Below are 22,527 nucleotides of genomic sequence, written 5' to 3'. Positions count from 1 at the left end.
AAGGAAGGAAGGAAGGAAGGAAGGAAGGAAGGAAGGAAGGAAGGAAGAAAGAAAGAAAGAAAGAAAGAAAGAAATGGTTCCCCTGTTTCCATTCCCACCTCCACCCTGGGAATGTTCCTCCCCAGTTCCCAACTCAGCAGCCATCACCTCTATCCTCCCCATTAGTATTTAAGTGGAGCTCAAATTACAACTGGTCTCACTAGCCCCAACACAGAGAAAACTGCCCTTTGCCCCAGGAGTTCAAAGTTCCTGTAAATCTGGAGGCAACTCAACTGTTGCCTGGATACACATCTTTGAACCCAGGTGACATCAGAAGAGGGGAAAGGGATAACAGGTGTGTGGGTGGAAAGAGAGCTGGAGCTAAGAGTTTGTTTTAGTGAAGAAGTGGGGATGGAGCAAGGTTTCTGCCTAGGTATAGGAACTTCACAACTGGCCTGTTAGCACCACCAACTGAAGTACCTCCAGGCACCCCAAATACAGCCTCCAGCATTTACTGCAACAAGCCCCTACCCAACCCCCTAAAAACACAGCCAGCGCTCCCCAGTTCATCCTTCTCTGGGGTCAGCTTTGACTATTCTACCCACCACCTCCCTAGTGTAGCCCAAAATCAACATTACAATCCACAGAGAAATGATGCCCTCAACTTCCCAAGAGACAAACAGCTTTAGAAAGAGCAATGTCTCAGAAAACAAACAGGGTTGCTGGAGCGGTGGGGGGTGGGAGGGATGGGGTGGCTGGGTGATAGACATTGAGGAGGGTATGTGCTATGGTGAGCACTGTGAATTGTGTAAGACTGATGAATCACAGACCCGTACCTCTGAAACAAATAATACATTATATGTTAAAAAAAAGAAGAAGAAGATACTAGGAAGGGAAAAATGAAGGGGGGGAAATCGGAGGGGGAGACAAACCATGAGAGACTATGGACTCTGAGAAACAAACTGAGGGTTTTAGAGGGGAGGGGGGTGGGGGGATGGGTTAGCCTGGTGATGGGTATTAAAGAGGGCATGTACTGCATGGAGCACTGGGTGTTATACGCAAATAATGAATCATGGAACACTACATCAAAAACTAATGATGTAATGTCTGGTGATTAACATAACATAATAAAAAAAAGAAAGAAAGAAAGAGCAATGTAGGACCAAGATTTTCTCCAGATTGATTCTTTAATCCAATCCTTCAACAGGACCAGAACACTACTCCTGCTCTGAACTCCATTTCCATTCATCAACCAAGGTCCAAAGTGAAGAACTTGGGGGAGAGGAGTGTAGCTAGGAGAGGACTTCCACCACCTGCTTACTGAACCTGCTTACCGAAATAATTTAACACTTAATATATATCTTATCTTCTCACCATGCCATTCTACACTGGAATAGGGAGAAAGGAATTGGCTGTGGATTCTCACTAAGCTCTGTTACCTGACTTGACCACTTCTTCCTCATTGTGCAGTGCCTCAGTTTCCTCCTCTGTAGAATGGGCACGCTAGCCTCTCAGAGAGAAACCACTAATGAAAGCAAGGTGTAAGGCTCCTTGTGAGCAATCTGGGAATGACAGAACTCCCAAAATCTTGAGTCCTCCCCAAAATCACCCGGAAATGAACGGAGCCCAGCACGTACGTGCCCGCATCATCGTTGGCTAAGCTCCGCCAGGCGCGTTCACAGGTCTGCAGCGCTCCCCGGAAGTCCAGGTGCACCACCAAGAGGTCTGCAGCCTCCTCCAGCAGAACCACGGCTGCTGATGGAGGTGGGGCGGCGCACACAGGCTCGCTGCTCCTCAGGGGCGCCCCGAGCCCCCTAAGGGGGGCTGCAGGGGTCGAGGAATCACTCTTCATAGCCAGCCTGGGCCTAGGGCCTGTCTCTTCAGACATCAGAGTGGCAGCCTCTCCGGGGGATCCGGGATATCCCGCGTCGGCCTGGGAGAAGAGGGACAGTCCTCATACGCTTACCCACAACCCTTCCCGAGGCCGAGTCCTGGAAGAGGAAAAGTTAGTGGCCATGTCTAAGTTAAAGCCTGGGTTAGCCGGGCAGCTGCTCCAGCTCAAGACAGCCTGAAACACGGGGAACCAGTTTACACCTCACATTTGCAGAACAGCTACATTCCTGGAATACCTGCCTCTAGCTTCTCTGGCCCCACGACATGTACTGATACCACCTTAGCCCCGGGGAGTGCCGTTCCAGGTTCCTTTTTATGAATATAGCCGCTCACTGCAGGCGCGGGACAAGGGAACAGACATCTTTCCGGCTCTCGCAGATCCCTGCAGACTCATGGCTTCCCGGCGGCGCGGAGGACTCTGGGAGTTGTAGTTCCCTGGCTCCCGGCTCAGTCGCCCTCTTGATGTAGATGGGGGGAATTTCGGACTACAACTCCCAGCATACCACGCAACAGAAACAGTCACTGTCCCCGGAGAAAAACTGGCGCTTTGCAAAGCTTTGGGAAATAACAAAGCGAAGGCTGTGTTGTGAGATGGGGGAGGTCCCTTCACGAACCAGTTCCAGCAGAGGCCGGACGGAGGAAATTCCAGTAACAGAGGTGGAGTTATGAGCAGGCTTCTAATTCTGAGCTTCTGCAGGAATAGCGATTAGAACGGAAGGAGGACAGAGCAGGAAAAGCACTGAAAGGAAACAGAGCTGGACACTTTTCCTTATATGTTCCGCCTTCCCAGGCACAGTCACATTTATCCAGTGCGTACAGGGCCTCGCACTATGCTAAGAGCTTTTTGTGCAATCTCATTTAATCCTTCCCCCACCCCTGGAGTTAAGGACAACTGTTATCCCCATGTAACAGGTGAGGACATTGGAGCTTATTTAAACACTTTCCTGTAGGTCACACAACAAGGAGCTGGCAAAAACTAAGTCAACAAAGCTATTTTTGCTCAAAGCCATGTATTTAGCCACTATTCTGTTCTGCAGGACAGAGTCTAGAGTCTATGCTCTCTATTCAGAAAGTTTACAAATCATTCCCCAAGCAAGTTACATAAGCTCATTGAGCCTTGTTGCTTCATATAGAGATATTGTGAAAACAAAGCCACATGGTGTGTAATGCAATTCATAATAAAGTACTAGAATAGAGCAAGTATTCAATAAATTATAGCTATAATAATTATTAGATAAATTTACACAGATACATAAATTACATTTATTATTGTATTATGTGCTTCACCCAGACTTTGCTGAATTTATACTAGGTTGTCTCAGCTTTAGTTTCTCCTCAGTTCCCTACCTTTTGAACTCTTTGCAAAGCTTCTCTAGAATTGTTTACTCCCCTGGTGATTAGATTAGAACGGCCAGGCACAGGGTAAGTGCCCATTTATGCCATACATTCCCTTCCCTTGTCACTAGATATAGACACACCCATTTGTTGGGCTTTCAGCTCTCTGCAGAAAGTCCTCATGAAAAGCTGAGGTGGAAGCATGAAATCCATCAAACTCTGAGGAAAGAGAAGTATGGACCCTGTAACGGTATAAGGTGATGAAGTCAAGACTTCACTTATTCCGTAAATACTTTCTGAACACCTACTAGGTGCTAGGCCCTGTTCTAAGTACTGAAGATCGCACAGTGAACAAAAGAGACAAAAATATCCGCTTTTGTGGAGTTTATGTCAGTGAAAGAAAACAAATTTTTTAAAAAAGCAAGTGAAGTACAAACAGTAGTATGTCAGATGATAATAAATGCTGAGGAGAAATAAGAGAGATTGGGAGTGACAGCAGTAGAGAGGTAGAGTTGGTATCTACATTTAACTTTGTTTTCTAACAGGAAATCCAGGGTTGGGGGCACAGCAAAGAGAAAAGTGGACCTCCTGCTCAGGACTAGGCTCTGTCAGCACGATCACTATTCATTTTGGAGCACTGCCCTTGGGACCAACATATTTTCAGTGTTGCTTGTGAGAAGCTCCACCCTAAGTCTCTCTTCCCCACCAGCCAGTATTCATTCCCACACAGAAAACTCCAGAGGCAAACAGAGATCCCTGGAAAGTGTGGATCAGTCTCAGAATGAAGTTACCAAAGTGTTTTATCAGCTCTGCCTCAGATTTTATTATCATTGCACTGCAAATAAAAACCCTGTTCTCAAAACTAAGTGTAGAGGTCTTTTCCTGAAAAATCAGGAAAGCAGTAGGTGCGTCAGAAAAACAGACCGGTGCAGACCTAGACAGGTTGAGACTGGCACAACCACTTCACATCACTTCCGGAAGCACCACCTTAGATTGCCGCCTTGAAAGGGCCCCTTCCTTAAATTGTAACAAGTTTCTTGCTATTTCCAAATGCTTCCAGGAGATGGCAGCACAGCCTTAAAAGAAGCAGACCTGCCAGAAACACATTTGCCTATTTCGTGGTATGGCTGCCATAATGAGGTCAAGATTGGGGGCGGGGGGGGGGGGGGAGGGTTTGCTAAAAATCACATAAAAATATGATTGTGTTCTATTTCTGTGTTTCACCCAATTTTTGACTATACAGGACTTCACTGGTCTGTATGTCACCACTTAACCTTTAGCATTGTTAAGCCCACAAACTGACTCTTTAACCACTGTAACATTCCATTGTCTCCCCTGTCTGAATGTACCCAGAATTTCTCAGGCTCACAGCAATCCTAAACATAAGCAAGTTCATTCCACCCGAGGGAGAGTGAACAGATATTATATATACCGAGCCAGTCTTTCTGACTCAGGGCTCACGACACAATCTTTGAAAGCCCCTATCCTCCCCTTGGGATAAAACAAGAAGTGGAAATAAGGCCTGATCTATAAGACCAGATCTAAGGTTTGGTCCATGCTAATATTTGTATTATCAAATCTTTTCTTTTTGGGAAAATAGAGTAAATGAGATGAAAAATCCACTTTGTGAGCTATCCTCTGACCCCAACCCAAACTCTGGGACTTCTGCTCAGTAGGGTGCTCATTCTATCAGTGTATTGCCTTAAGCTTAGAATGAGGATTTGCTCTGCCTGCTCTGAGCAGATGACGAGTAGGTATTTTTGTAGCAGAAAGAACTACAGAACACTCATGAAAGAAAGAAGACACAAAAAGATGGAAAAACATTCCATGCTCATGGATCAGAAGAATAAACATTGTTAAGATGTCTATGCTGCCCAAAGCAATCTATACCCTCAACACCATCCTGATCAAGATACAAATGACATTTTTCAAAGTATTGGAACAAACAATCCTAAAATTTGTATGGAATCAGAAAAGACCCCGAATCACCAAGGAAATGTTGGGGGAAAAAACAAAGCTGGGGCATCACGTTGCCTGATTTCAAGTTATATTACAAAGCTGTGATCACCAAGACAGCATGGTACTGGCACAAAACAGACATATAGACCAATGGAACAGAACAGAGAGCCCAGAAATGGACCCTCAACTCTATGGTCAAATAATCTTTGACAGAGCAGGAAAATATATGCAATGGAAAAAAGACAGTCTCTTCAATAAATGGTGCTGGGAAAATTGGACAGCCACATGCAGAAGAATGAAACTGGACCATTATCTTACACCATACACAAAGATAAACTCAAAATGGTTGAAAGACCTAATGTGAAACAGGAATCCATCAAAATCCTAGAGGAGAACATAGGCAGTAACCTCTTCAACATCAGCCACAGCAACTTCTTTCAAGACACATCTCCAAAGGCAAGGGAAACAAAAGCAAAAATGAACTTTTGGGACTTCATCAAGATAAAAGCTTCTGCACAGCAAAGGAAACAGTCAACAAAACAAAGAGGCAACCCACGGAATGGGAGATTTTTGCAAATGACACTACAGATAAAGGGCTGATATCCAAGATCTATAAAGAACTTCTCAAACTCAACACCCAAAAAACAAATAAGTCAAAAAATGGGCAGAGGACATGAACAGACACTTCTCAAAAGAAGACATACAAATGGCTAACAGACACATGAAAAAATGTTCATCATCATTAGCCATCAGGGAAATTCAAATCAAAACCACCTTGAGATACCATCTTATACCAGTTAGAATGGCAAAATTAACAAGGCAAGAAACAACAAATGTTGGAGAGGTTGTGGAGAAAGGGGAACCCTCTTACACTGTTGGTGGGAATGCAAGTTGGTACAGCCACTTTGGAAAACAGTGTGGAGGTGCCTCAAAAAATTAAAAATAGAGCTGTTCTATCACCCAGCAATTGCACTCCTGGGTATTTACTGCAAAGACACAGATGTAGTGAAAAGAAGGGCCATATGCACCCCAATGTTCATAGCAGCAATATCCACAATAGCCAAACTGTAGAAGGAGCCAAGATGCCCTTCAAGAGACAAATGGATAGGGGCGCCTGGGTGGCTCCTTCGGCTCAGGTCGTGGTCCCAGGGTCCTGGCATCGAGCCCCGAATCGGGCTCCCTGCTCCTCAGGAAGCCTTCTTCTCCCTCTCCCACTCCCCCTGCTTGTATTCCCTCTCTCGCTGTGTCTCTCTCTGTCAAATAAATAAATAAATAAAATCTTGAAAAAAAAAGAGAGAGACGAATGGATAAAGAAGATGTGGTCCATATATACAATGGAATATTAGCCACCAGAAAGGATGAATACTCAGCTTTTACATCAACATGGATGGGACTGGAGGAGATTATGCTGAGTGAAATAAGCCAAGCAGAGAAAGTCAATTATCATATGTTTCACTTATTTGTGGAACATAAGAAACAGCATGGAGGACATTAGGAGAAGGAAGGGAAAAATGAAGGGGGAGAATCGGAGGGGGAGACGAACCATGAGACACTATGGACTCTGAGAAACAAACTGAGGGTTCTAGAGGGGAAGGGGGTGGGGGGATGGGTTAGCCCGGTGATGGGTTAAGGAGGGCATGTATTGAATGGAGCACTGGGTGTTATACGTAAACAATGAATCATGGAACACTACATCAGAAACTAATGATGTACTGTATGGTGACTAACATAACATAATAAAAATAATAATAATAAAAAAAGAACTCTAGACTGGGAGATGAACTATCCCAGTTAGAATCCTGGTTCCTTTGGTGACCAAACCAGTCACCAGACCTCTAGAAATTCACTGAAACCCTCTGGGCCTGTTTTCTCATCTGAGGACATGGATAACAACACCTGCCACATAGGGTGTTTTTGAGTGTCAGAAGAGACCATGTGACAATGGCCTATTGAACTCTAAATCTCTGGAATAGTTCAGGCTGATATAAGGCCAGTTAGTATAATATATTGGAGAATGAGTAAAGAGAAAAAGAATCTCATTCCATCTCAAAGTTCTGTAATCTTACTTTCTGATCTAGAATTTGACTTCACTCTTTCTTACAAAGGTCAGTAATGTTCATCCTGTCCTGCCCTCTCCAAGTTGGTTCTACATTCTGTGACAATAGACAGCATCCATAGCTGCCCCTTCTAACACATCTCTTCCAGCCAGGGACGTTGGTGATAAAGCTCCAGTAGAGTAGACTCATACCTAGTGTGGACCTTTGACCAGAAGCAAGCCAGAGAGATAAACATTAGCAGGGTGGAGATAATGTTTTTCCAGGATGGCCAAGGGGTGTGCTCTCTCACTCCAGACCTTCACTGGCATTTTTATGGCTCTTTTATAAAGCCTGGACTTGTTGTTTAAGGCAGAACTCAATGCTTCCTATTTGCTCCTCTCCATACAGACCCAGCAGAATTCTTACTTTGCTTCTGTGTCTAAGAAGTAATGATCATAATCATAATCGTTCTCTATAGTACTTTACAAAAATAAGATCAGTCAATTTATATAGTATGGTATTAACTTTATGTACTAGGTGCTATTCTGAGTGCTTTACACTTAACTTATTGTAATCATCAACAACCCTATAACATAAGTCTTAGTGTCATCCCTATTTTGTAGATGAAACCAAGGCACAGAGAGGTTAAGTGACTTGCCAAAAGTCACACAAGTGCAAAGAAGGGCTGGGACTTAAATCCAAGCAGTTTAGCTCTAGAATGTTTCTTCTTAACTAATACATGATACGTAACTAATACATAATACATAATATTCTATTTGAGCTTAACAACCAACCTGTGAACAAGGTACCATATATTATTATTATTCCTATTTATAGCTAGGAAGCTAAAGCTCAGAAACTGCCCAAGTTCAAAACATTTGGTCTCAGTGGCAAAGCTGACAAAATTACTGGAGTTTCTTTTTTTTTTTAAAGATTTTATTTATTTATTTGAGAGAGAGAAAATGAGAGAGAGAGAGAACACATGAGATGGGGGAGGGTCAGAGGGAGAAGCAGACTTCCTGCTGAGCAGGGAGCCTGATGCGGGACTTGATCCTGGGACTCTAGGATCAGGACCTGAGCCAAAAGCAGTTGCTTAAACAACTGAGCCACCCAGGTGCCCCAATTATTGGATATTTCTAACCAGATCCCATGCCCAGAACATTCTTCAAAGGGCCACCAATAGCTCCCCTTCATCACTTGAAGGTGACTGGGGGAGCCACTCTGTGGAGACCTGTTGTCCAATTTCCACCATTTCTCACCCATTATGGGAGTCAGAGGATTCACTCAGAGAAATCCGAGCAAATCTTCATGATGCCAGACCAAGCCTGAAAAATGAAACAAGTAATAGTGGCTCACTAGGAACAAGTCCGCCATGGCGCTCTCATGGAACAGTGGAAAGATGCTATCTTCTCCCTGGAATCTTTCCTGATCACACCTAATTCAAGCAATCATCTCTTCCTTCAAACTCCCAATTGTGCTTTGCTCTTTTATGCCTTTCTTGTTGGTCCTTCCCAATTTCCAAGTCTTCTTATGGTTAGTTTGTGTCATTCCCCTATTCAGCTGTGCCCTTCCTGAGGGAAGGGACAGAGTCTCACTCATCTCAGGATCCTTGAGTGTTCTAGCAATAGGCATAAAGCAATAAGCACACAATGCTCAGGAAGGACCCCACCTCTCCTGAGCTGCTGTGCATCATTTGGTCTTGACATTCTCTGGTGAGCACTGTGTGAAAAGGAAACTGAGGAGATACCAGCCCACAAAAAAAGAGAGACACCTAAAGGTGTTTTCAGGTACCGATACCCCTGGCCTGCCTTCTTGTCCGTGGGCAATTTGCAATGCTCCTTCTTGTGGTCTCTTCCTTACTTTGTAAGAAATAATCGAATAACCTCAGTCACTCTGAGTGATAGAATTTTAGAGTTGGAAGGAGGCTTATCATATTACATATGGCCAAGGAAACTGAGGCCAGGGGAGGTTAAGCAATAGACTGATATTACACAGCTGAAGAAGGCAGCATTCCTTGCCCTACCACATGCTGCCCCAGAGAGGACCTCACCTTCGCTTAAAAGTGTTTTCCTCACTAGCCCAGAAGTCCCTGTCATTAATCATACTTTGGAGTAATGTATAGCATCCAGGTCACTGCTAATGTGCAGATACTGGCTGGGAGGGCAGCACATGGAGCTGTTGCCAGCCACGGACCCCCAGCTGCCAGGGCTCCCCGCCTCTGCCGAGAGCAGCAGCAGCCCTCAAACCCTGCAGCTGTTACCCCTAGCAGGCCTTCTGGGGAAATGGGATGGAAGTGTTCTCAACACACAGCTTTAATATTTCAAGAAGAAATTGTACATTTACCGGTATAAATGCTTACTTGTTAATAGATTTTATTTAGTAGACAAAACATTCCAAAACAGGATTGATGGAGGGGCAATTAAAAATGATCATTTGTGGGCACCTGGGTGGCTCAGTCGTTAAGCGTCTGCCTTCGGCTCAGGTCATGATCCCAGGGTCCTGGGATCGAGTCCCACATCAGGCTCCCTGCCCGGCAGGAAGCCTGTTTCTCCCTCTCCCACTCCCCCTGCTTGTGTTCCTGCTCTCTCTGTCTCTGTCAAATAAATAAATAAAATCTTTAAAAAAAAAAGTGATCATTTGTTGGCCAACAGACACATGAAAAAGTGCTCAACATCGCTCGGCATCAGGGAAATCCAAATCAAAACCTCAATGAGATATCACCTCACACCAATCAGAATGGCTAAAATTAACAAGTCAGGAAACAACAGATGTTGGCGGAGATGCAGAGAAAGGGGAACCCTTCTACACTGTTGGTGGGAATGCAAGCTAGTGCAGCCACTCTGGAAAACAGTATGGAGGTTCCTCAAAAAGTTGAAAATAGAGCTACCATATGACCCGGCAATTGCACTACTGGGTATTTACCCCAAAGATACAAATGTAGTGATCCAAAGGGGCGCATTCACCCCAATGTTTATAGCAGCAATGTCCACAATAGCCAAACTATAGAAAGAGCCTAGATGTCCATAAACTGATGAATGGATAAAGAAGATGTGGTATATATAGACGATGGAATATTATGCAGCCATCAAAAAATGAAATCTTGCCATTTGCAATGACGTGGATGGAACTAGAGGGTATTATGCTAAGCAAAATAAGTCAATCAGAGAAAGACAATTATCATATGATCTCACTGATATGAGGAATTTGAGAAACAAGACAGAGGATCATAGGGGAAGGGAGGAAAAAATGAAATAAGATGAAACCAGAGAGGGACACAAACCATAAGAGACTCTTTATCTCAGGAAACAAACTGAGGGTTGAGTGGAAGGGGGTGGGAGGGATGGGGTGGCTGGGTGATGGACACTGGGGAGGATATGTACTATGGTGAGTGCTGTGAATTGTGTAAGACTGATGAATCACAGACCTACCCCTGAAACAAATAATACATTATATGTCAATTAAAAAAAAATTTTTTTTTAAAGAAAGAAGAAAAAAATCAAAACTAGAAAAAAATTCAGGGAGGGAAATCTCTTATTTCTCCTAGTAAAGTCATTTTAAAAATTAAAAAAAAAAAAGATCATTTGTATACAAAAGGCTGAGAGGGGTGCCTTGGTGGCTCAGTCATTAAGCATCTGCCTTGGGCTCAGGTCACGATCCCAGGGTCCTGGGATCAAGACCAGCATCGGGCTCCCTGCTCAATGGGAAACCTGCTTCTCCCTCTCCCACTCCCCCTGCTTGTGTTCCCTCTCTCGCTGTCTCTCTCTGTCAAATAAATAAATAAAATCTTTTAAAAAATAAATAAATAAAAGGCTGAGAACCATGAGAGAATATTTATGTCCCAAGTTATTTCCTGAAATTATCTTTGAAGTACAATTTTGAGTCAACAAGCCTAAATACCGTAAGGTATTTGAGGAGTGGCAGAGAAGGGAGAGATTTGGGGAGGATTTCCAGAAATCTTAATTTTAACCTCATCCAGGTGAAGGCAGTAAGAAAGGAAGGGTATGACAAGAACCTCAAAGAAGCTTTAATTTAAAAAAAGAAAATAAGTGGTGAGCATTTGGTAATGCATATAATTGTCAAATCACTATTTGTACACCTGCAACTAATATAATATTGTATGTCAACTATACTTCAATTAAAAAAAAAGTGTTGAAGGGCAGACATTCAGTCTTACCAATCCTGGTAGTTTTAGTAAGCCCTAAAATTGGATTTCTTACTCATGAGTACAGCAAGTAAAACAAATATTTGCCCAACACTGTTCCATGTGTCCAGGGCCTAAAACAAATAATGTAACAAGTATAAAATAAGTAAAAGGAATTGCAGTTTGCCTTTGCATTTGTTTTAATTATTATCCTCAGACAGTGACCTCAAGAGCATCTTGGTATCCCCATCCCTAGCCTAGTGCCATGGTCCATAAATACTCTGACCCCACGCAGCAACTGTTTCTGGAGCAGAACATGAATAACACCAGAAAGAATATTAAAAAGTTAGTAAAATGAGGAAAACAGATGCCTGACCATATTTTTTAACCAAAAGCAATTCAGTTCATTTCAAAAATTAAGGACTACTCAGCGGAGCTCCAATTTGTTGTCTTAAAGGCCTCTTCCTCTGCAAATCAGTATGCTTAGTGGGAGGGAAAAATACCATTCCTGGGATTCACTGAGGCTCAACTCTGGGAGGTGTCATTCACACAGAGTCTGTGTGAATGGCACCCTCTGGGGTTGTGTAATTTTACAACCTACAAGCCCCACCATGGCAGCCCTGCTTGTTCTTGGCTCCACATTAACATGGGCTTCGATGCTGAAATCTGAAAACGTTCAGTTCTTTCTGCAGACAGTTGTTCATGACAACAGGGATGAACCTGCCCAGCCCCCCAGCCTCACTCTTTTGTCCTCCCTGGGGATGGGCTGCACAACAGACAAACGGCCGCCAAGCTTGTGTGGACTTGCCTGTGGGAAGTTTTCTGGAAAGACTATCATGAATGGTAATGCATGCTGTCACCATCCTTTTTATTTTGTGTCCCGCTGGGAAGTTTGTTCCTTTGAGTCTGGTTCTGAAATGTAGCAGGACAGTGGAAACCGATTCCCGAGTAGGCTCACCACACCCTTCCTCTAATCAGTTATGACAAAGGGTGATTACCTGAGCAGCATGAATGAGTGGGTGAGTTCCTAGTTCTACCTGACAGCAGGGTCTAAAGGACCAGAAAGAACAGAGGTAGAAGAAGAGGAATCACATGTTACCATAGCAAATAAGGAAACTCATGAGTAAACAGGCTGTGATTGAAATTACCATATTATTACAGCCTAGGAAATAAACAGAAATTCTTCCTTTCCTTTCAGGGCCATGTTGGAGGAATTCCTTCCATTCCCCTCCAACTCCTCTTCACAGGCATTTGTCATTACCATGTTCACAAACTTCTCCCTGTTGCCAGAACTTCGTTTTCCATACCTAAGAAAATGTTCTCTGGGGTAAAAGGACCACAGAATAGATTCTCCTAGAGTTTTACAACCTGAGATCTGCCTGTTTGATATGGGCTCTTCTTCTGTCTTTTAACTGTTGTTAAAATGATACATATCCAGAGTGAAAATAATCCAAAAGACAGAAAAGTATAAGAGAATTATCTGAAATCCCATCATCTATAAATGACAACTTAACTTTTTTTTTTTTAAGATTTTACTTATTTATTTGTCAGAGAGAGAGCAGAAGCAGGGGGAACTGCAGGCAGAGGGAGAAGCAGGCTCCCCGTGATGCAGGGCTCCATCCCAGGACCCTGGGATCATGACCTGAGCTGAAGGCAGACGCTTAACCCACTGAGCCACCCAGGCGTCCCAACCTTTAACATTTTGATGAATATCCTTCCACAAATACACATAGTATATAATCATGCTGCCCTGTAACCTGACTTACTCATTCACAGTATGTCATAGGAGTCCTTTTTATTTTTCAATGGGATATTGCTATTACCCACTACCTAAAACAAGAAACAAATAATCCTGCTGTTACTAGTAACAATTCACATGTTTATAGCTCTTTGTAGCTAAAAAGCACTGTACATCCTTAATCCTGTATCATCCTGAAGCTGGAAGGAAAATTCTGAGGAGTCCATCTCCCTTTCTTATGGGTTTAATTCTAATCATCCCTCACATTGGTGTAGTACTTTATGATTTTAAAAAGCATCTTTACATTACTTTATTTGATTATCACAAAGTAAGATGATTGAAAGTGAGACAAGTATCCACAATGCAAAAGTAATGCATGGTCAAAATTACATTTACATAATATATTAATAATAGTTGCAACTACATATATTGAGAAATTAGTGTGCGCCAGTATCTGTGCTCAGTCCATTGCATGCATCGTCTCATGTAATCCTCACTATCCCCATCTTAGAGATACTATAACTAAGATTTAGAGAGCAGTGATTTGGTCAAATTTCCACACAAATCCAGGTGGGATTTTAATCCAAATGTGTCTGACTTTAATATTCCCTGGGGTTTTTTTAAAGATTTTTTTTTTATTTTAAAGGGTGGGAGGGGCAGAAGGAGAGAGAGAATCTCAAGCAGACTCCCCACTGAGTGCGGAGCCTGACACCAGTGGCTTGATTGCGGGGTTCAGGGGGGTGGGCTCAATCCCAGGACCCTGAGATCATGACCTGAGCTGAAACCAAGAATTGGACGCTTAATTGACTTCAGCACCCAGGCGCCCCAACATACCATGTTTAATCACTGCATCATCCTGCATTTTATAACTAACCTTAGTGCAAGGTACAGCAGAGTGCTGTACAAAACACTCTAACATATATTGTTATCTCTATTTCATAGCTAAAGAAACCAAAGCCAGAGAGGTCAAATGATTTGCCTGAATCAGAGCCAGGACCCAACCATTTTGATTCTAAACCTGCAGCTCTTTCCACTACGCTGTGCCAGTCACTTTCCTCTGACTAAAGGTGCTGAGTGTCAAAATGATCTTTCAGATCTCCAGAGAAGGGCACTCTTGGTAAGATCTTTCAAAAATCCTTCCTTCTGCAGTGAAATGGGTTTCTTCTTCAGAGGGAATAAAGGTCAGTCTCTTCCACAGAGACCAACCTCTTGGTCACATGCATGTGCCAGTTGCGAAGATGTAAAGTTGTGGGAGCTCAGATCAGGTCCAAATTGTTCCTTCTTCATGGTTTCTTGTGCTTTGGATGTAGGGCAGAGTTGGTTTGTCTCATCCTATGCTTTCAGACAGGAAAGGGAGAGAGCATTTATTCTTGATGATACGAAACTAGAGATGATGAAACAAAATAGAATGAGATGCAGGGAAACCATTAAAAGCAGGGTGGGTGGAAGGCATATACAAGGAATTAAACAGCATCTTTTTGACATACAGGCAGAGTTGGTTTGTGGAGGCAATTAGGCAATGAAAATTAATATTTTTTTCTTTAAAGATAACAATTTTTATTTATAAAGCACTCCTTACTGGAATGGGCTCAAAGCATCTAATGGGTGCTGGCTAATTACCCCACCCAACAATCTGGCAGCCAGGAAAAGAGAGAGATAATTATCCCCATTTTGCAGGCAGGGAGACCGAGCCACAGAAGAGTGGTGCCTTGCATAAAACCAGAGAGCTGAAAATAGAAGGCAAGCCTCCTAATAGCACCCTTCCACCCCACTGTATGTTTATAGATGTAGACTCCTGAGGAAGGACAACCCACTTGCCAGAAAAAAGCAGCCGTCTCTCATTGGGAACTACAGCTCCCAGCAGACACCGAGAAGAGACAGGGCTGTGCCCCTTGTGCCCATTCCAGATTCCCAAATATGGAGAAGGACTGGGTTTTGGAAGAGGAACAGAATGCTCACCCTTGAAAGAGAGGGAGAGCAGGAGGGAGTATGAGGTAAGTTTGGAATATTTAACTCTATCACCTAAATGTCTGCCTGGTTTTGAAATAATAGCAGCCAAAGTCATGATCTTTTAATAAATCTTGCTAGAAGATCTCATTCTGTAAGCCAAGCCGTTACTTTAGCAGAACCTGTTTTTTCCTGACATTAGATATGTGCTGGTTCAGTTCTAGGAGGTCAGAGACCCTTCCTCTGAGCCCAAGCAGCTCGGAAGGTGATGGTGGTGGTGGTGAGAAAGATTTCTGAGTGAAGAACAGCTCTGCTGTGATAGGAGCAGACATTCCAGAGGCTGGAGCTGGTGGCCAGTTTGCTGAACCCAAGCATGAGCAGCCCTGGGAGGACAAGGGTTACTCTTTTTTGCTTTGGAGCCAGCTGAGCCTGCCTGGTGGGAAAGACATGAAAGAACTCTTTCCCCCATTCTGTCTCATTCTGTCAACAAACACTTATTAAAGCACCTGTGCTCAGGGCACTGGGCTAGATGATGAGGGGGAAACAAATCCTAAGACCAGATTTCTGTCCTCAGGATGCTTACGACTGGGGGATTGGGTAGGCACAAAAGGAATGATGGAGCAAAGGGAAGAAAAAGACAATGCAAAGCAGCCTATTATTTATACTTTTCATCCAACATTTAGTTATCAATTGATCACCCACCATGGGCCAGGCACTGTTCAAGCCACTTGGAATACAATGGTGAATACACCAGAAGCAAAAGCTTCTGCCCTTGTAGATACTACTGTCTGGTAGCCCCTGGATGTCTGGGGGAAGAGTCCTCTAGGCAGAGGGAACAGTGAGTGCAAAGCCTTGAGATGGATATGAACTTGGTGAGTTTGAGAGCAAGCCAGTGCAGCTAAAGGGGAGTGGATGAGGACAGCAGCAGGAAGAAGTGAAGTCAGAGAACTAGTCTGGGGTCAAATCACACAGGGCCTTATAAGGCTAAAAAGTGTGAATTAAGTTCTAATTGGGAAACCTTTGTTTTTAAGCAGTGGTTTGTTATGATTTAATGTAAAGTGCCAGATGAGGGGAATAGACCTGTAAAGGAGTTTGGAGAATAGAGGACAGGTATCACTGAGTTGGGATGGACAAGGAAGGCTTCCCAGCAGAATGAGATGCAAGCTGAGTGTCTGATCCATTTTACATTCTCAATAATAGTAGTAGCAGGGGCCTGGGTGGCTCAGTCAGTTAAATGTGTGCCTTTGGCTCAGATCATGATCCCAGGGTCCTGGGATCAAGTCCCCACTTCAGACTCCCTGCTCAGTGGAGAGACTGCTTCTCCCTCTCCCTCTGTCCCTCCCTCCTGCTCATGCTCTCTCTCTCTCTCTCTCTCAAATAAATAAATCTTTTTAAAAAATAATAAGTAGAAGCAATAAAACATTCTCTTGGGCTGTCACACTGAGTTCCCACACTCCCTCAGACATGGCAGACCCAGTAAATCCAAAATGAGCCAGGTACCCAAATTCCAACAGCATTACCTCTCCAGCCTCTCATCTTTCCTTCTTTCCTATAGAGTCATTGCATTTGGAATAGTATTGCCCTTTAGTTCCCACACTAAACACAACTGGCATACAGCTGCAAACAGCTGCCACACCCTGCCCCACGCAGCAATTGCCCAATTTCAAGAACCAGTGAAGAAATTCTTGACTTTAGCATGGTAGTCTCAAAGTATGTGGACAGAATCCTTGATTCTCTCATCTCTCCAAGAATGCCATAGCTGAGAACCTCTGCCCACCTGCCTTTTTCTCACTTTCCCTTCCACCGGTACAACTGCACCGCTCACTCCCACACCTAGGCTCAAAGAGGATGCAGCTGTGACTGAGAGCTGTAGCCACTGATCGCCCATTGGTGGCCCAGCCCATAAGACTCTTTTGAGGAGTGTGGACTCATCCCCTCTACCAGAAGTGCTTGCCCAGCACCTTCAAGATAGGTCCCTACCTACTTTCCTAGCCTTATTTCTCATACCCACAGCTCCAGGCATAAAGCCCTTGGCCATTTTCCTGACCAACCCTGCTCTCTCCACAACTGGGACTTTGAGCAAATTAGTCCCTCTTCTTGGGAGCCCTTTCCTACTTCCTGGACTGAACTAACCCTCCAGAGTTCAGCTCAATTATCATCTCCTCTAAGGAGGTTCTCCTGAATCCCTTTTCACCTCCCTTAGGGAGATTAAGTGCCCCCCCTATCTGTGTTCCTGTAGCATCCTATACTTAGCTGTGCTCTAGCTCGCTGTTTACTTAAATTAGTCCCCCACTAAACTATTAACTCCCTCAGGGTAAAGAGCTGTGTATTTTATTTCTGTATTTCCAACTTCTAACCCAGTGAAGTGGTGGTGATCATTTGTTGAATTAATAAATGGCCAGGATCCTTTGGCCTAATAAGTAACCAGGTCTCCACCAGTGAGGTAAAATAAAGTAAGGCCATGATCTGTTTTATGGGCCAACCACCTGTCTTATCAACAAACACACCCATTTCCTAGAAAATTCTCCACCTACTCTCTCAAGCCCTCCCTCGTCCTTCCCCCATCCCCACCCAGTCATCACCCCCACATCTTGCCATCCTTTACTCTAAGGCTCCCTTCAGTATTCATTGGGCTAAGTAGACACTAGTGTCTTTCTGGATTACCAAGAAGAGAACATCTTGTTTTCTTGGATGTCAACATTCCCTTTCTTCCTCAATCAGGAGAATGTTGGCTTCTGGCACCATTTCCAAACTGTGTGATGTGCAATAAATGAAAGAGACGACTGAGTTCTCAGTGTCCATCAGACTCATGCATGTGGCATACAGTGCTGCCTCTGAGGACCAATATATGTGAGGCTCGACGTGTCCTTTTTTCTAGCTGGGGCAGTTCATCCTAACAGAGCCAGAACCCAAAGTGCTATGCAGGAAATTGTTTGGAGAATAGAGTCTGGATCAGAAAAAGTGTCCTGGAGTGTGGAGAGAGCTGTAGCCTGGGTCAGAACATCTGAGTTCTCTTTCTGGGTAACACAGAACAAGTTACTTACTCTCTGATCCCCAGTTCCTTTATCAAGGAAAGGGGATGAGGGGTAAAGATAGAGAAATTACAGGATGCCTGGGTGGCTCAGTCAGTTAAGCGTCTGCCTTCGGCTCAGGTCATGATCCCAGGGTCCTGGGATGGAGTCCCGCATCAAGCTCCCTGCTTGGTGGGGAGCCTGCTTCTCCCTCTGCTTGCCCCTCTCCCTGCTCGTGCTTGCACTCTCTCTCTGACAAATATATAAATAAAATCTTTAAAAAAAAAAAAAAGATAGGGCGCCTGGGTGGCTCAGTTGGTTAAGCGACTGCCTTCGGCTCAGGTCATGATCCTGGAGTCCCTGGATCGAGTCCCGCATCGGGCTCCCTGCTCAGCAGGGAGTCTGCTTCTCCCTCTGACCCTCCCCCCTCTCATGTGCTCTCTCTCATTCTCTCTCTCTCAAATAAATAAATAAAATCTTAAAAAAAAAAAGATAGAAGGATTAGGATAAGTAAATTCCCATTCCACTGACCTTGTTAAGTTACAAAGATAAAATGCAGCCTAAGTATTGAGGCATCTGTGAGGGTTCTCTGTGATTCCCATTGTCCAAATCGACTTCATCAAAATCTTGGCAAGATCGTTCCCAGCCTAGCTGTCCTCTCCTAATATGAGCAATCTCAATTCCATTTTTCTGAATTTTCTTTCTCATCACTGGACCTTTGCAAACTCCATGCCCTTAACTTAAAATGCTTGGTCTGATCATCCCCACCCCCAGATTTTAGGTCAACATTAAAAAGGAGAGACTGTGTCTTATTCACATCATATCTTCAACAGTTAATGCATCACATGGACACAGTGGTTGCTCAGCAAATATTTGATGAACTTATGAAGTTTCTATGATTGCCCTCCTCATCCCTGCTTATTTTGTCATTGCTAGCAAGATGGCAATCTTTCTGACCTCATCCTGTGGGAATACCACAGAGATTAGCTAATTAATAAGGGTAAAGCTCTCCTGACATTTGTGTCAATGTTTAACAGAAATAGCTGGGCGTGTGGTGACCCAGGGAAACAAGAGTGAAATCCTATGGTCTTCTCAGACCATCATGACATCAAGTTGCCCCTGTTCTCCTCTCACATCACAGACCCTCAGTGTGGGAGGCCTGACTCTTAATCATCATTGTTCCCTGGACTCTACTTTCTTCTCTTGGCAAGACCTAACCCCAGGGTCCAGCCTGGAGCCTAAACTGCACCCCACCATCTCCTGTGGACGTTGTCTCTCCCTCTAGGGTATTCTTGCAGCTGTCAAACAGCTTTGGAAGCACCACAGGGTCTGGAGGCCACGGTCACCTGTTGCCAAGCTTTCCCTCCTCTCTTCCTCTTTCCTACATCAGATGTGGGGATCTAGGAATATGAGGAAGGGCAGTTTACTTGGTTCTTCCCTATCACAGAAAAATGGAGTGGAATGGTTAGTGGCAGTGAATAAATCAAAGCAAAAAACCCATGCCAGCTAGAGACCATTGGAAAAAATCAGCAATCCATGAATTATCCTGTTTACACCAGAAATGATAGTTTGGACCTTTACTTAATAGATTGTCCTGAAATGACAGGCCATTCATGAAGATAAATGCATGAAGCTATGTTTTAGGCCCTCCTTATTCACAGAAGACTTTTGGCACCAAACTTCTAGTCTTCCACTCTATGCCAAGTCTTGCTATCATCCTGGGTAACTTCAATGTCAAACAGACCAATTATTTACAAACTAGGGATCACAAACCATTAGTGTGTCATGATTAAGAAGATTGTGACTAGAATTTTTTTTAAGAAACAGAATGAAATAAAATAAAATATCACATGTAGAAATGGTTGTTTGGGGTAAAACATTTATTTCAATAATATAATAATATGTATTATTATTATATAACATATACTAATATGTATTATTTCAATAACAACACATGTGTACTAGTCATGATGAAAAATACATTTCTTTTTTTAACATTTATTTATTTATTTTGAGAGAGAGAGAGAAAGCACATGGTGGTGGGGGGGGGCAGAGAGAGAATCTCAAACAGACTCCCCACTGAGCATGACACAGGGCTCAATCCCATGACTCTGAGATCATGACCTGAGCTGAAACCAAGAGTTGGACGCTCAACTGACTGAGACACCCAGGCGCCCCTAAAATACATTACTTATTGTGGGCCATAATCAAAAGCTTAAAATGGATAGGAATACATACAATAGAATATTATTTAGCCTTAAAGGAAGAAAATCCTGACACATGCTTCAAGATAGATGAACTTTGAGGAAATTATACTAAATGAAATAAGCCAGTCACAAAAGGACAAATACTGTAGTGATTCTAATTCTATGAAGCACCTTAAATAGTCACATTCATAAAGACAGAAAGTAGAATGGTGGTTGCCAGGGACTGGGTAGGGGGCAGGGAATGGAAAGTCAGTGTTTAATGGGCACAGAGTTTCAGTTTTGCAAGATGAATTCTGGGGATGGACGGTGGTAATGGTAGCACAACAATGTGAATATACTTAATGCCAGTCAAAATACTTTCAGGAGATGTCGGAGCTACTGTTGTTTTGGGGGAAGGGGAAACAGATGAGGACTGGGAGTGGGGTATAGCTGACCAGACTTCGGACTTGTAGGTCTGAACGTTCCTTGGTGTGGGGTTTGAACACTTTTTTGGGGGTGGAGGTTGGATACCTTCTTCCCGACTCTAGATATCTTGGTTTGGGTGACCTTGAGCCAACTGCTTTGCTGTCTAACTTCATGCCTCAGTATCTCTCATTCCCTTCCCTATCCCTCTTGCCGGTTTTAAAGGATTGATGATGCATTTGATGGAGACTGTCACTATGAAAATGTGAAGCTCTGTCATTCTTGGTGGCAGCTGTCATGGTGGTTTCTCTGGCGTGGTTGTGCATGTGTTATGTATGTGGGGGACAGTTTGGGTTTATGCTTTTGCTGGTTCTGGGCTTTTGCTGGTTCTGGTTGGTGTTGGGGCCACGGCGAGCAAGTGTCAGGGCCTGGTATTCACACAGGAAGGAGGGCTCCAGGCGAGCTAAGAGTTGTTGGGGCAGAGACTTATTACATTTAATATGATGCATTTAATACCCTTAAAATGATTAAGAGGGTAAACTTTATGTTTTGTGTATTTCACCACAATTTTTAAAAAAGCTATCAGAGAAGCTTCCCAGGTCTTTGACCTCACTGTCAGTGACCTTCATCCCCACTTGCATCCATCTTCCATCTCCAAGGCTACACCCTAGTCCCGGCCAGCATCAGGAAGTGTTCATCTCTCACTCTGTGATCTCCACCTCCACCTCTCTTGCTTCCACACTCCTTATTCCCATTGCACCAATGCCTGTACCTTTTTTGCATCATTTAAGCTCTTGGTCACCTAACTTTTCCCAGTCTACCTTCCTTCCTTCCTGAATTGCTGCAACAGCTTCCTCACTAGTCTTCATGAGAGTCCTTCCCCCTCTAAATTACACAGGTGTGACATTTCTAAAACTTCAATCTTATCTTAACACTCCCTATTTAAAACCCCTCAGAGGCACTCTTGCTCTCAAGGAAAAGCCCTTAGCTAGGAAGACAAACCAATTGTGATGTGGCTTCTGGTTAACATGCATCCCTTCTTCCCTGCCCTCCTGCATGGCAAGGCCTTTTACAACATTATTTGCAGTTTCGAGTTCAAGCTTTCATTTGCTTGAGTCTGGACCCATTCTCCCTTGGCCTGGAAAAGACCCCTCCCGCCTCACTTGTTCTTCATTTGTCTAAGCCCTATTACTCAAGACTGGATTGGCTTATCACTTCCTCTAAGAAGTTTCCCTGTACTCTCATAAGGTTGGATCGGGGGCTCAAGTGAGGTCAGAGCACTTTGGCCTGATCAGATCAGAGCACATATCATGCCACACCATAATTACCTATTTACTTCACCATCTGCCCTCACTAGACTGCCATCTGCCTCCCTAAAGCCAGGCACAGTATCTGATTCATCACTGCGTCCCTGTGCTTACTACAATACCTACCACAGAGTAGATATTCTCTGAGCAGTGAGTGGGTGGGCAGACAGAAGGATGTTCAAATGGATGGATTTCACAGGTTTTGAAATTCAAACCTGGAATTGGGTTCAGTCAACACTTTCCGCTAGAAATACCTTTGACCAAGGTCTAAAGAATGGTTTATCCAAATTAGTAACAGTTACTGTATTTGTATGGCATTCAACAGTTTATAGAACACTGTCATTTTTTTATCTTATTTGACATACTTAATAATCTATGAAGTAAGATAACCAACCACAAATAGAGGTCTTGACACTTTGTAATGGAATGGGTATTACACTTGATCTTAATTCTTAATTTAAAAACATGCTTACAAGTTGCAACCAGCTTCTATGAAAAGTCAAAGAGACCAAAAAAATAAAAGAGTGAGTGAGCAAGAGGGAGTGACTGAGAGAGAGAACAAAAAGAAATTT

General features: G+C 43.6%; 1 protein-coding gene across 2 annotated transcripts in view; it reads right to left on the bottom strand.

Moving 5' to 3' along the window:
• The window catches only part of PEX26 (peroxisomal biogenesis factor 26), a 10,442-nt gene extending 8,183 nt beyond the window's left edge, over nt 1-2,259 (bottom strand). For both annotated transcript variants that reach the window (XM_021690687.1, XM_021690689.1), the window contains exons 1-2: nt 2,113-2,259; nt 1,617-1,912 (exon numbers count right to left, since the gene is read on the bottom strand). In XM_021690687.1, coding sequence (XP_021546362.1) covers nt 1,617-1,867 — 251 coding nt within the window. In that variant the 5' untranslated portion in view covers nt 1,868-1,912; nt 2,113-2,259. The remainder of the gene's footprint in view (nt 1-1,616; nt 1,913-2,112) is intronic.
• Between the last annotated feature and the right edge of the window lie 20,268 nt (nt 2,260-22,527).

The sequence above is a fragment of the Neomonachus schauinslandi genome, chromosome 5, assembly GCF_002201575.2.
Source record: "Neomonachus schauinslandi chromosome 5, ASM220157v2, whole genome shotgun sequence".
Classification (NCBI taxonomy): Eukaryota; Metazoa; Chordata; class Mammalia; order Carnivora; family Phocidae; genus Neomonachus; species Neomonachus schauinslandi.
Note: the sequence above shows the minus strand (reverse complement) of the source record. Positions and strands in the feature narration are given on the sequence as shown.